General features: G+C 47.4%; 1 protein-coding gene across 9 annotated transcripts in view; it reads right to left on the bottom strand.

Annotated features, from left to right (window-relative positions):
• Positions 1 to 15,796, bottom strand: part of LOC119172975 (cell adhesion molecule Dscam1-like) — a 2,235,730-nt gene that overhangs the window by 1,253,775 nt on the left and 966,159 nt on the right. For all 9 annotated transcript variants that reach the window (XM_075891768.1, XM_075891770.1, XM_075891774.1 and 6 more), the window contains one exon: positions 14,779 to 14,849. In XM_075891768.1, coding sequence (XP_075747883.1) covers positions 14,779 to 14,849 — 71 coding nt within the window. The remainder of the gene's footprint in view (positions 1 to 14,778; positions 14,850 to 15,796) is intronic.

The raw sequence follows: 15,796 nt of genomic DNA, 5'->3' as shown, positions 1-15,796 counted from the left end.
TCCACTGCACGCTTCTCTTCTTCGGGGGCCGATTTTCTCGACTCATTGAGATTTTCCTTCTTGACCATTGCCACATTTGTGTGACCTCGGGCTTTCAAGAATTGATCCGCCAATTCAAGCATGTCTTGTAGCAACTTAGCTTTCCTCTCATTCAAGTACAGCGACAGGCTTGGGTAGCAGCTGGTCAAAAATTGCTCTTTAATTAGGAGCTATCTAAGCTCATCGTACTCCTGTGCTGTCCCTGAAAGTTCGATCCATCTGTCAAATTAATGGCTAAGTCGGGTGGCACACTGCGTAGCCGTCCCACCATCATCTGCTTTTCCTGTCTGGAATCTGTCCCAGAAACCTTCCACAATAATTCTGAATCGCTTCAGCCATGCAACGTTCACTTTTGCACAGTTATATGTATCGGCTGGCATCAGCCTTCCGTACATACTGAGTGCTTCGCCACTCAAGCAAGTACTCAAAGCAGTGGCCCATTGATGCTCCGGCCAATTAAGGCTCCTAGCATTTGCTTAAAATGTGAAGGTACGCGTCAAGGTCGTCCTTCCTCTCGTCAAATGCTACGAGCAGTTTGTTTGAGTTCAAGCGGAAGCCATGATCTCCCATTCACTATTTTCAACTCTAGCCTGGACGGGATTTTAACTTCAATGTTGCAATTGGAGCCACCCGAGTTTCATCTCGTGCTGCCTCTGTCTTTCCCTTTCAGGCTTCCTCGCTTCTCTCTCTTCCTTCAGCTGTCGCTCCTTCGCCTCTCCTTCTCCTTTCGCCCTCTCACGTTCGTTTTTCTGGCTAACCCACTTTCGAAGCATGGTGCCGCAAAGATTCTTCTTCTCGCCAAGAGCTACCAACTTCTCCAAATTCATGGTGCCTCTCAAAAAGATCTTTGTCGCGTGCACACAATATCTGTCGGAGCTAACACGAGAAAGATCCAGCCCCGACAGTGTTCGGTTTTCGAACTGATTTTTTATTATCACGCTGCCCATGCCACGCGGCATGGGCAGCGTGATAGTCAGTGATAGGCAGCGGCATGGGCAGCGGCAATGCCCACTTCGTCTTCCTTCATGAGTGCCGCATTCTGAGGCGCTACAGGGCTCCCGCCCCAGCGCTTTGCGCGATCGAGAACATATGTACCATTAAAAAAGATGGAAAGAGACTATATACATGAACAACAGTCCGGAAAATGTTTGTTTGGGAAGTCCAGATCGTCAACAGTGAAAACGTTGGGTGCCTGACAGTTCAGGTGGGCGACACAAGGAGCCGCGAAGTGGGCGAGGTGCGTGCCGAACAGATCTGGTAGGCAGCATTGACGCGACATGCCGAAGCCTTTGTGGCCGCGGGCGTCGGTGGCACCACCGGTCACTTTTCAGGTATTGTTTTAGTGAGGATGGTGCGGAGCGTGATGATGCCTCATGAGGGCTGGTGTCGCAAGTGTCACATGAACGTTGTAGGCACAAGCGTTGAGATTTCGACGCTGTCTGCATGAGGTGTGGGAATGAGCACGCTCGTTGATGGTCCTTGAAACGGCATGCTCAAAGAAAGGCTCTGTGGTGCACACTGCGGTTTTCGACGGGCTGTAGACACGTCGGTGAACAAGTGCGTTGGACAGCAACGGGCTGGTGGCACGAGGGTAAAGTGTACATTGATGTCAGCGACGCTGGTACATCTCTGGTGCGCGCTGAAGTAAAAGGCCCCGGACTCGAGCAGCACTTCTCAGAACCACTGCGTTGTCGAATGTCATGCGGAAAGTGCTCATTGGTTTCAAGCTTTTCAGCGCTTCCCCAGAGATGGCCGGCAGAAAGTTTGGGATCCACAGGAGACTTGGACTGTACCAGACCATGACACGCCACGTATGTGGTACGTCACCACCTATGGTAGCCGCCACAGGAGCTCTTGGGATGGGGATGGAATGCTAGTTACATGATTGCGTCGCCGGGGAGTCACAATCGGGTAACTTCGCCATGGGCATAACTGGAGCGTCATTCACACTCGTTGCCATGCTGGCAGTAGCTTTGCTGCTGGCGTGGGAGACGGCAGCTAGTTCGGTTGTGGTACCGCACGAGGTGTCGGTGAACAGGTAACAGGTTGCGCCGGTTTGGGTGTCGCTCACAGCGTCAGTTGGCATTGAAGTCGTCGCGTTCACCGACGTGTCCACAGGCGCCAACCGGTCAACCAAAGCCAGATCTTCGGGTGTTGTGCACTGCGATACGTCAGCAGAGTCGGTTGTGGTAGGAATGTCACCTACCTCGTTGTTGTGGCGTAGCGCTGGACGAGGAGGTCGATGGAAACCGAGAGGAAGGCTTCATCATCGTAGATGAAGAGGCACCTTCCATGTGGTCGGTCGCTTGTAGCAGGTGGTGTTCAGCGCCACAAAACCGTAGGACGGCATCCCGTAGTCCATCATATGGGCGGAACCTATGGCGTAGTCCAAGGTCAAGTGTAATACAGCGTTGGTTGTATGTGCGAATGGCGGAATGATTGATTGCTTGGAGCGGGCAGGTCTGTTCGTGTCGACGGCGATCTGCACACGTGGCCGGGATGTCGCTCACCTGGGCTCCTGTGTCGACTAGGAAGCAAGTGTCAGTGATCTTATTAGAAACATAGAAAAGGCGGCATGATTTTTCCCCAGTACCACTGTCCGCCGTCAGTTTCCGGTGGCCGCATTTTCCGACCAGGAGCACGGGTGAGTGCACTTGCGAGCAGAGGCACCAAACCGGCGGTACACCAGCACAAGGTTAAGGATAAGACGTCCCGCGGCGTGTTGGTTGGCCGAAGTTTCGGAGAACGTGGGGGCGTCGAGGGGTGACTGTGTATTTGGAATCTGTATGACGGTTGATGGTGCGCAGGTACAAAGTCATCGAGGCGCCTGACAAGGGCATCAAAACGGTTCTCGATGCTCTTGAGTGCCGGGTCTGCAGCGGTGACCGGTGGCGGTGTTGTAACGGCGTTGAGGCTATGTGGCCGCGAGTAGTCCGCCACTTTGTCAGCCATTTCAGCGAGTGTGTCCACTGGGACATCTCCAGCAGCTGTGAGGACCAGGACCATGCTCTGCGGTAAGCGATGGAGGAGCAACTCACGTAACAGCTTCTCCTCTTGGGGCGGAGGAGCCACAAAAGAGCTGGCGCATGCGTCGCAGGAGCTGTGATGGGCGACGGTCACCGAGCTCTGTAGCCATGATAAGCTTTTGGAGTCTGCTGTGTTCGGACTCAGACTTGCGGGATGTGATGGTTGCCTTCAATGTGTCGTAGGGATGACTCAGGTGCGGCGACGCTAAAATATCAGCTAAGTTGTCGACCACGTCTGGGGGTAAGCAGGACACCTAATGCCAGTATCTTGTCTGTTGGCTGGTGATTTGGCGTAGACGGAAGTGCGCCTCGACCTGCAGAAACCATGTGCTGAGGCTGTTGGGCCGAAATGGTGGTAGGTTGACATGGTGAATCGCAGCGACTCTAGCACCACTAGGTCTGGCGTCTTCTCGGGCGTCAGGACCGGTAGGATTGGTGGCAGAGCCGGCGGGATCCAAGCGGGGTGATAGGGGCTCTGTATTCTTTATCGGGTGACCATTATCTATCGGAGCTAACACGAGAGAGTTCCAGCACCGACAGCGTTTGGTTTTTGAACTGACTTTCTATTATCGCTCTGCCCATGCCACGCGGCTCAATGCCCACTTCTTCCTTCACGAACGCCGCATTCTGAGGCGCTACATATCTGCCTAACACAGGCTTTCGAAACAATCTGCATACTCGTTAGCAAAATTGATTGATGAATATGTGAGGTTTAACGTCCCGAAATCGCCATATGATCATGATAGACGCCGTAGTAAAGGGCTCAATAAATTTCGACCACCTGGCTTTCTTTAACGTGCACTCAAACTTGAGCACACGGGCCTACAACATTTCCGCCTCCATCGGAAATGCAGCCACTGCAGTCGGGATTGGATCCCGCGACCTGCGGGTCAGCAGCCGAGCACCTTAGCCACTAGACCACCACGGTGGGGCTTGTTAGTAAAAGCGCCGTGCTACACACACCCACGCAAAAAAACAAATGTTCCGATAGCACTACGAACGACCCAAGGCTCTTTCTCACTACTTTGGACACACTGTACACTAAAGAGGTCTTGTCGTGGACACAAAAATTATTGTCACTGGTCTCGGTAAATAGCAAGGCAATGGTCGGGCTAATTCTAAGTAACATAGTGTCAGCCCTCCGAATTGAACCACGAAAGCATGCACAGTTTAGATGTGGTCTTACTAGGCACGCCAGTGGACGCCAACTGTGGTCCAAAGATTGAGTCAGAGCTGAGAGTTGATAAACAAACCAAAATATATTTTCAAGCATAGAAAAATAAACAACAGACCAATATGCACTCACTGCATTATGCCAATACAATATGTCACCACACAAACAACAGGCTACACAACACAACCACGTACGCTCAAAACAACGGACACGAACAACGACACGCGCTACAATGCAGTCACATGCATTACACAATCAAGATATTTAAAGTCTAAAAGTTCGTCAAGCTTTCAGTCTATTGTTGGAATATAGTTTGAATAATATTCTTCTAGGAACCACTCACTCAACGTACAGTGCTGTTTTAGGTCCGCTGCCCCTGAAGATTATCTTCAAAGAAAACTCGCATCTTCAAATGTTCGCACTGGAAGCACCAAAATTGTTCGCCGGAAGCACGTCGGCTTCTCACGCGTTGCAGTCGCAGGCCGCATCTTTGCTCGCTGGCATAGCCACATCCTTTTATGATTGTAGCACAAGACTTCACCCTTCAGGTGGAAATCTTTTAGATGCGGAGCATCTTATACTCGCGCCTTGTAGTGCGCCGTCCGCACCGCTTCTCGAACATTCGACAGCTGACGCGCGCGCATGCGCCGTCGCGCCGTCGCCCACTCTTCCACCATCTGTGCATCCCTTCCTCCTCTACACACCGCGCGCGCTTCGCTCCTCCACCATCTGTGCACCCTTCCTCCTCTACACATCGCGTTCGACATCTACAATTCTCCTGATTCTCCAGTGGACGCGCATGTGGCGTCGCGCTTCGAGAACATTCAACAGCTGACAGTGCATGCGCCGTCGTGCTGTATATATACTCAAGGTCGGCGCTCGCTCGCTCAGTTGCCGCTCGTCGGTTGGTTTGTACGGCGCGTCGACGTCCAAGGTCACGGTGAAATGAATTCCAACGAATCCACAAACACAATGATCGACGTCCCTTCGACCAGCGCCGCCCTTTCGAATACGTGTGTACGTGTTCACTCATTTAACACCCCCTCCTACAACCACGTTAACCAATTTAGCCATCGACCCAAGTAAGTCGCAATTTAACACCCCATTTCACAACCACGTTAACCAATTTAGCCATCGACCCAAGTAAGTCGCACTTTAACACCCCGTTAACCAATTATATGGTCCGCATCCTCCTCAGTGTTCCCCCGAGGGAAGCTGCGGGCAATTTTTTTCATCACCTGCTTTGTCACTGACGACAGAAGCCTTCGCTCAAACGACGGGACAACTCTACGCATAATGAGTCAAACCTTCCTTCATCTCCTCCTCACCACTCCTCGCTGCTCGCCTAAAAAAATTCGTGCTCGTTTCTGGCCGTTTCTACCCGTTTCGTCAGCGTGCTGCACCGCCAAGGTTGGGGAATGGGCAAAACATTTTCAGCACTCTTCTCGTCCCGTGACGCCACCAGGAAAAGACTCGCGTTTTTCTTCTTGGGGCTTCTGGAGGTCACCCGGTGAGACGTTTTTAGCAGCACCCTGTAACATCGGAACTGTGGAAAGGGCGGGACCCCTTGCTGAATTGGTGCCGCAACTCTGCATCACCACGCCCCTTTCCTGGTTGGATGGATGGATGTATATGGCTTTACCCGTTAGATCAGGCGGTGGCTCGCGCCACCAAGCCGTAATGCTTAATGAACCAAAAACTAGATTTATTTTTTTTCCTTTAAGTAGTGAGGTTGAGAATGCTTACTTCGCAGTGAAGGGTTTAATTTTCACTTGTGCCTTGACTTTAGCCACCAATCAGATAACGTCCTTCTAGTTAATTCTACCCGCTTAAAGTCTATTTTCCCCTCCCTGCCCCTAAACTCCAGTGCTTTAAAAAACCCTGCGTCATCATCCTGAACTATAGGGTGAAGCCCTTTACACAACATTATCAAGTGTTCGACAGTTTCTTCTTCCTCTCCACACGCACTGCATACCGTGTCTTCCCCTTCGTATTTGGCCCGATATGTCTTGGTTCGCAATACTCCCGTGCTGGCCTCAAACAGTGGAGAACTACCCCGAGTATTATCATAGATCTTTTCCTTGGCAATTTCTTGCTTGAAAGTTCGATAGATCTCTAGTGCGGACTTCTTAATCATGCCAATTTTCAACATATCGGTCTCAGCTTCCTTCACCTTCTTCTTAACCGATAATTCTGTTTGGTTTGGCCCCCTGCTGTTTTCTGAATATTTACCGGTCAATTTTTTGGTTTCCTTCCTCTATTTTGTATCGACATTCTTCATGTACAAGTAGCTGAATACCTTCCTAGCCCAACGCTCCCCTCCCCCCCATTTCTCTCAATCGCTTCTAAAATTTTGTCTTGCTGCTAGCTTCCCTGCCCTCAAATGATGTCCATCTCATACAGCCTTGTGCTCCCTGATTTGGTGTATTCCTGTGAGCTCCTAAGGCAAGCCTACCCATTCCACGTTGCTCATTTTTAATCTTGCATGAACTTCTGATCTCATGCACGAGACCACATTGCCTAACGTTAACCAGGAACCATGACCCCTTTCCATATTCCTTTCGCAACATCATACCTATTGTAATTCCACAGTGCCCTGTTTTTCATTACCACTGCATTCCTGTTACTTTTAGTCTTCACGTATATTTTGTGTTTCCTTAGGTACTCGGCCCCATCGTTTATCATACGCCCAAATATATGTATTTATCTGGTATCTCTACCGTGACCTCCTGTTTTCTAAGCTCATTACCTTCATTGTCATCAAAAATCATGACTGCTGATTTTTCCTTACCGAAATTGAAATCTAACCTATCTACCTCATTACTGTAGATGTCCACCAATCTCTGCAGATCTTCCTTCTTGTCTGAGGCAAGTTGCCGGGCTAGTTGGTTGAGATTCATCATTTTCACTGGTATAGCGCACCACGACAAGGACACATACAAAGGAGAGATGCACACACACACAGCGCTAACTTGCAACTAATGTTTTATTTGCGATCACACACGCTGTTTATACAACAGTAGACCGATAAAACCCGGATAATGTTATGTCAAGAATACAGCAAAGCCCATGCCCGTGTCATCACCGATAGCGACAATCTATACTAGCCCGTCAAAGTGAAGTTTCTAGATACTTCTTTTCTTTAGACGATAAAGCTATGGAAGCCACACTCACACATTTTTCTTTCCTTTTGTCTATTTCAAAAGCTTCAATAATTTCACGTGTGGTTCTGTCACGGGCCTTAAAGAGTATACGGGTGTTTTGGAACATAGGGACGCAAGCGCACCTCTGACAGTGAAGGGCCAAATGATAACATACGGGTCTTTCTACATTGTACTTGTGTTCACTTAGTCTTTCATTCACAAACATTCCAGATTGACCTATGTATTCGCAACCACAAGTCAAAGGAGTGCTATAGACAACACCACAACACTTCACAAATTTCTCCCGGTGCTTAATCTTACAATCCTGTTTCCCGCTACTTTCTGCATTGACCTTTTTGCACATTCCTTGCAACTTTTCGGGAGCAGAAAACACTACATCCGCACCCGCCTTCCTTGCTATCCTTCGCAAGTTATGCGAAATGGCATGCATGTAAGGCACTACAGCAACCTTGCCTGCCTTAGTTGCGGTTGCCTGGTCTTTGACGTTTGCCCTTCCTTTCCTGCTTATACATTCGGCAACAGTGGTCAACAAGTGCAAGGGGTAGCCAGAGTTCAATAAACGTTTTGCTTGAGCCCACAAGCTCTCGTCAAGCTTGTGGTGGCATGACTTCATCAGCGAGTTCTGAAAACAGGATTTTATCACCGCACGCTTTACCAATTTCGAATGAGTGGATGCGAACGGAAGAACGGGTTCATTTCCTCGCGGTTCATAGCTCCAGTATACTCTTGCTGGCGAAAAATACAGCCCGAGGTCAAGGAATCTTATAAAATTGTCATTTGGTACTTCATGCGTCAGCACCAAGGGAGATTACACTGTCAAGAACATGGTTAGAGTTTCATTCACAACTGCGTCAAAATTGCTATGATCATTATTGGCTACGATCAGATAGTCATCTACATATCTAAAAACAGCAATAACGTCAGTGTGCTTCATACGTTCGTCAAGGACCTTCTTACGTTTTGCTAAAAACAGGTCGCTCAGGTACGGGGCTATGCAGGAACCTATACATATCCCGTTCTTTTGTTTGAAAGTGTTTCCATTCCACGTCGCATAGGTCGAGTTAAGATAAAAGTAAAGGAGCTCTAAAAATTGATCACTCGACAGACCGGCAGTATTTTGAAAATCAACCGCTCCTACTCTGTCTATACCTTCCGACACACACGCCATCAACTCTGCCTGAGGGAGGGTGTAATAAAGGTCCTTAACGTCAATCGAAAAAGCTAAAAGGTCTGTGTTTTCCTTACCTGCAAGAAAGCCTAGCACTTGTTCCGACTTTATCACCAAAAAGGGGTCCTCAAGAGATATCAACTTCAAATGTTTTTGAAGAAATAACGCAATGCACTTTTGCCAGGATTCATTCTCTGGGATGATCACTCTGAAAGGGCAGTCAACTTTATGCGTCTTTGCCGTAAAAAATATATCAAGATCCACTTTTTTGTCTTCTCGATCGATCTAACCAGGCCTTAAAAATTAAAGCTTTTGCATAGCTTCTTCGCGGTAGTTCGCACTTTTTGTAACGAAATATTGTTATGAGTATCAAATACAGCATTAATGGCCACTGACGCCTTCGCTCGATACAATGATTTACGCATAACCACAAAGCCACCGTCTTTATCGGCTGGTAGCAGCGGGAGGGAATTGTCCTTCACGTGCCTAATGGTCTCTCCAAAAGCACATCTGCCACCCGTAGGATGGACACGCATGAGAACGTCGACACCTTCAGATACACACCTGTCAACGTCACCTTCAGGTACTTGTTTTGAGACATTCCGAACCATACCAGGAAGTTCGGGGCTAGATTTTCGCGGCTCGACGGCGAACTTTGGTCTACACTTGAGTACCTGTAGCACTTTGTCGGGCAGGTTCACATCACCGATAACGTGAAGAGGATTCGATGGTGTGGAGGGCTTCTTTTGTACTTGCGTCCTCAGCCCCGGCAGAACTTGCCGCCAGAGAAATTCGGTTGTCCGTTCAGCTAGTAGTGAGTAATCGCGCCAGTCGTTGAAGCTTGAGCTTGGTCCCAGAATGAGCCCGAGACGATTTCTGTACATTCGAGTTTACCTCTGCCATTCGGATCGCATAACTTTGCAAATACGAACACCATGGTTGGAGGAAGGCAAACAGTGTCCAAACAGTGCCAATACTTCACGAGGGAGCACCTTGTGTCGGATGTAGAACCCAAGTGTCCGAGCTCTGCAGGCTGCCGTCGCGATCAGCGGGATGATTCGGCAAGGGTCGGTGCTTTAGCATAAAGGAATGCCCGATGTACAAGAAATTAACTTTGCTAAGGCACGTGGCCGGGCTTGTTGGTTGAGATTCATCATTTTCACTGGTATAGCGCACCACGACAAGGACACACACAAAGGAGAGATGCACACATACACAGCGCTAACTTGCAACTAATGTTTTATTTGCGATCACACACGTTGTTTATACAACAGTAGACCGATAAAACCTGGGTAATGCCACGTCAAGAATACAACACAGCCCATGCACGTGTCATCACCGATAGCGACAATCTACACTAGTCCGTCAAAGTGAAGATTCTAGATACTTCTTTTCTTTAGATGATAAAGCTATGGAAGCCACACTCACACATTTTTCTTTCCTTTTGTCTATTTCAAAAGATTCAATAATATCACGTGTGGTTCTGTCATGGGCCTTAAAGAGTATACGGGTGTTTGGGGGGCTGAGGACGCAAGTACAAAAGAAGCCCTCCGCACCATCGAATCCTCTTCACGTTATCGGTGATGTGAACCTGCCCAACAAAATGTGACAGGTACTCAAGTGTAGACCAAAGTTCGCCGTCGAACCGCGAAAATCTAGCCCCGAACTTCTAGGGATGGTTCGGAATGTCTCAAAACAAGTACCTGAAGGTGACGTTGACAGGTGTGTATCTGAAGGTGTCGACGTTCTCATGCGTGTCCGTCCTACGGGTGGCAGATGTGCTATTCAGGAGACCATTGGGCACTTGAAGGACAATTCCCTCCCACTGCTACCAGCCGATAAAGACGGTGGCTTTGTGGTTATGCGTAAATCATTGTATCGAGCGAAGGCGTCAGTGGCCATTAATGCTGTATTTGATACTCATAACAATATTTCGTTACAAAAAGTGCGAACTACCGCGAAGAAGCTATGCAAAAGCTTTAATTTTTAAGGCCTGGTTAGATCGATCGAGAAGACAAAAAAGTGGATCTTGATATATTTTTTACGGCAAAGACGCATAAAGTTGACTGCCCTTTCAGAGTGATCATCTCAGAGAATGAATCCTGGCAAAAGTGCATTGCGTTATTTCTTCAAAAACATTTGAAGTTGATATCTCTTGAGGACCCCTTTTTGGTGATAAAGTCGGAACAAGTGCTAGACTTTCTTGCAGGTAAGGAAAACGCAGACCTTTTAGCTTTTTCGATTGACGTTAAGGACCTTTATTACACCCTCCCTCAGGCAGAGTTGATGGCGTGTGTGTCGGAAGGTATAGACAGAGTAGGAGCGGTTGATTTTCAAAATACTGCCGGTCTGTCGAGTGATCAATTTTTAGAGCTCCTTTACTTTTATCTTAACTCGACCTATGCGACGTGGAATGGAAACACTTTAAAACAAAAGAACGGGATATGTATAGGTTCCTGCATAGCCCCGTACCTGAGCGACCCGTTTTTAGCAAAACGTAAGAAGGTCCTTGACGAACGTATGAAGCACACTGACGTTATTGCTGTTTTTAGATATGTAGATGACTATCTGATCGTAGCCAATAATGATCATAGCAATTTTGACGCAGTTGTGAATGAAACTCTAACCATGTTCTTGACAGTGTAATCTCCCTTGGTGCTGACGCATGAAGTACCAAATGACAATTTTATAAGATTCCTTGACCTCGGGCTCTATTTTTCGCCAGCAAGAGTATACTGGCGCTATGAACCGCGAGGAAATAAACCCGTTCTTCCGTTCGCATCCGCTCATTCGAAATTGGTAAAGCGTGCGGTGATAAAATCCTGTTTTCAGAACTCGCTGATGAGGTCATGCCACCACAAGCTTGACGAGAGCTTGTGGGCTCAAGCAAAACGTTTATTGAACTCTGGCTACCCCTTGCACTTGTTGACCACTGTTGCCGAATGTATAAGCAGGAAAGGAAGGGCAAACGTCAAAGACCAGGCAACCGCAACTAAGGCAGGCAAGGTTGCTGTAGTGCCTTACATGCATGCCATATCGCATAACTTGCGAAGGATAGCAAGGAAGGCGGGTGCGGATGTAGTGTTTTCTGCTCCCGAAAAGTTGCAAGGAATGTGCAAAAAGGTCAATGCAGAAAGTAGCGGGAAACAGGATTGTAAGATTAAGCACCGGGAGAAATTTGTGAAGTGTTGTGAAGTGTTGTGGTGTTGTCTATAGCACTCCTTTGACTTGTGGTTGCGAATACATAGGCCAATCTGGAAGGTGTGTGAATGAAAGACTAAGGGAACACAAGTACAATGTAGAAACAGCCGTATGTGGTCATTTGGCCCTTCACTGTCAGAGGTGCGGTTGTGTCCCTATGTTCCAAAACACCCGTATACTCTTTAAGGCCCGTGACAGAACCACACGTGAAATTATTGAAGCTTTTGAAATAGACAAAAGGAAATAAAAATGTGTGACTGTGGCTTCCATAGCTTTATCATCTAAAGAAAAGTAGTATCTAGAATCTTCACTTTGACGGGCTAGTGTACATTGTCGCTATCGGTGATGACACGGGCATGGGCTGTGGTGTATTCTTGACATGACATTATCCAGGTTTTATCGGTCTACTGTTGTATAAACAGCGTGTGTGATCGCAAATAAAACATTAGTTGCAAGTTAGCGCTGTGTGTGTGTGCATCTCTTCTTTGTGTGTGTCCTTGTGGTGGTGCGCTATACCAGTGAAAATGATGAATCCTTCTTGTCGGCCATTAGCACTGTATCATCTGCGTACATCAATGCTGGTAGTGCCTGTTCAATTAGTTTTCCTTGTTTGACGAAAGAGAGGTTGAAGCCCAGTCCACTTCCCTCTAGTTTGGCCTCTAATCCTTGTAGTTACATCATGAATAATAAGGGTGACAGGAGACACCCCTGCCTAAGCCCCCATTGTACCTCTGCTGGATTGGATACCTGTTTTTCGCACTTTATAAATACCTTCCTACCTTTATAGATATCCATTAAAATATTGGCGACTACATCTCCCACGCCTAGTGTGTCCAGTATTCTCCACAATTCCTCCTAAAACACGCCATTGTACGCTCCCTTGATATCCAAAAATGCTAGCGACAGGGGCCTGTGTTCTTTTTGTGCTATTTAGATGCACTGTCAGTGAGAACAGATTTTCTTCCAACCTCCTGTGTTTCCGAAACCCATTCTGCAGTCCCCCCAACACCCCCTTATTCTCTAATCATGCCTGCAGTCCTTCCTTTACATTCTGCATCGCCAGCATGTAGACCACTGATGTCACTGTTATAGGACAGTAGTTGTTTATGTCAGCTTTGTCTCCGTTTTCTTTATAGATCATGCTCATCCTGCTAAGTTTCCATCCATTGGGAATTTCGCCACCGATTATTATTTTGCTCACTGCCTCTCTCAAAGCGTGCTTAGACTTCGGACCTAATGTCTTTATCAGCATAATTGGAATGCCATCTGGGCCAGTAATGTACTACTAGAAACCCTCTTCTTAGCCTTTTCCCACTCTCGTTGTGAGAATGGAGCCATTGCGCCACTTGATTCATCCTTGTCTTTTGTGGTGCGTAAAGCACTTCTTCGTTGAAATTTTTTTGTCACCCTTGTTCTTATATATTCAATAGCTTCGTTCCTTTATAGACTAGCACCTTGAGCTGTAGTTATAAACCTCTGCTCTAGGCTCGTCTTATTTCTGAAGTTTTAGATGGTTCTGAAATCTCGCAGCTGCCTTTCAAACTTTTTTATGTACTTCTGCCAGCCACTGAGCTCTCTTTCTTCTAATCTTTTCATTGATCAGAACAGATGCATTCCTTCTACAGCTCAGAAATATTTGCCATTTTCTTTCAACATGATCTGTCGGTTCACTCCGCTGCTTACCATGTCTGTGCTCTCTAGAGGCTTCCTGACGTTTTGCTATGGCTCTCCTAACTTCCTCATCCCACCAACGTTTGGGTTTGTGTCTTCTTTTTCGGGGTGACTTGTCACGTGCCTTAGCAAGCTCTAGTTCAAACAGACGAATTAGATTTGTGTATGTCCACACTGCTTTATTATCGTCAGTGATTACTTTCTCAATTTTTTTAGTGGCTATTTAAACTTGCCTTTGTAGAATTTTTCTGCGACTTCTTGCTGTCAGATGCATGCGAGAAGTTTGGCAGGCGTAGTGACGATTTCGATGTCCGGACGCGGTGTGCCCGAGGAGTCTGTTGCTGTTTGTTTTCCCCGTTTCGCTGGCCTTGTCGCGACAATGTGGTTCCCGGTATCGTCGCTGTCCCCAGTATTTTGAGGTGGACGCTTTCTTGAGCACTCGTTTGTGACGTGAAGATGGCTTGGTAGCTGCTTGCCACTTGCGAAATGATCATTGAGCATGGGGCTAGGCAGAGCCACCACGCTGCTACGTCACTACCAGCGCCTCAGTACGTAGACACCACCCACCACTCTTAATAAACATGGTATAGGCCGATAGTATGGATGCATGTAGGCTCTATGCTCTGCGGAACCTGTTTTCAGAACAGTGTACGAAAATATCAGCGCAGTCACTGGGTTCGCCTTGCACCACTACGTTCAATACATCTTGGACCTATGCAAGGAAAGCAGGGCAACCCTCTCGAAGTACGAGGTAATTAAGGGTATCAGAAAGGGAATAAAGTCCAGGGGTTTCATTGTGCTGGCTACAAAAACCCTCTATCAGTTGCGATTTATTGCCATCAGCCTGACTGCTCCCATCACTGAAAAAATGCACCTCCTAATCTGCGCAAATCAAACCAATTTTCTGCTTCGCGCAGCCGTGTTGTCTCCACAAGCTTATTTTCCAAGACAACTTACCGCCTCCCCCTGGTGGCCTTGCCTTCTCTTGGAATATAATCTGTCTCTCTCGGCAGTGTCAACTATCTTGATTTATTGATTGATCGATTGCTTTTTTATCCTTGTGCAACCCATCATGGGAGATCGTGCTAACTCCTAGTGCTTACTGCCAAAAAATTGTCGTAGAAACTTGCTTTTGCCCAAACCCACAGTGCTGTTCTCATCTCCTGATGGAAAAAATGCTGTTCTACTGTAACTCGACGTTACACCTAAAGATACAACATTCACGAAAAAATAGAAAGTTTGCATTATAGAAAATAAATGTCATGACAACGCGAGGACTGTATGATGCTTTCGGAACACAAAACTGTATGTTTTTTCTTCGTCATGGACACTCACCTTCCATGTTACCCGGATGGTCTGCGAGTCCACCGCGACAGCTCTCACCTCAAGTGGGGGGCCTCCCGGCACTGCTTTCAAAAGAGAAATCCCATCATTTGTACCTGCTTGCATTGTACCTTGGGGAGGTAGGGGTCACACTTAAACATATCTTGAAATAATTTGAACATTTTTTTCGCAAACACTCTTGACCAGTAGGCCAGATCCTAAGAATCATTTAGAGACCAATTTTCGCTCTCTGTCCAAACTGTGTGCTTCAATCGCGCATTCACGGTAGGGCATCTTCTGGTAACATGACTCCACCTAGGTTCCTGATTCGATTGAGTCTGAAATGCGAAGACCGGCTAGTAGGGTACCTGTCGGAGCACATTTCAACCACTCCGTAAGCTTTTTCTCTGTCTCCAGACGGCGTACATGCTGCACCCGACGCACTAGGCTATGTTTTCTATTATTACGTGCCTCTTGCGGGCATGCAATCCCCAAGACGATGACTGGGCGAACCTGAAACCATCGAGGGTGCTTATGGGAACACTGCGATTGCCAGCGGTGCAAGCGTGTCTCATGAGATGACGAGGCAAGGTACGGGCGAGAAGTAGGATATTGATATGTGGCGTGCTTTTTTTAGTCGTCTGGCATGACACGCATGGGACTTGAACTGGCAGCCTGCTGAAGAACAAGAGAAGGTAGTTGGACAAATGGCGGAGATGCAATACTAAATCATGGCCAATCTTCACGGGTGGTTGTGAGCCACAACTTTGAAATCTCTATCTACATCTGCATTCCTAAATACAGCTGTGTTTTCTGAACCGCATATAAGAGTGCTATATTTACTCGTGACTCAGACGTATATAGCATACTTCGGACAGCAAATCACTAGTCGTGGCATCACTTCTCTGCCTGACAAGGTCGAAACTATCGTCGGCTACGCACCTCTGACGTCCATACGTAGTCTGCGAAGTTTTTTCGGAAGTGTCACTTTTTATCGCCGTTTTATCCCTACACTCCAAGCGAAGAACGG

This window comes from Rhipicephalus microplus, chromosome 4 (genome assembly GCF_043290135.1).
Source record: "Rhipicephalus microplus isolate Deutch F79 chromosome 4, USDA_Rmic, whole genome shotgun sequence".
Classification (NCBI taxonomy): Eukaryota; Metazoa; Arthropoda; class Arachnida; order Ixodida; family Ixodidae; genus Rhipicephalus; species Rhipicephalus microplus.
The sequence above is the reverse complement of the archived record's forward strand: the minus strand, read 5'-3'. Positions and strand labels throughout refer to the sequence as shown.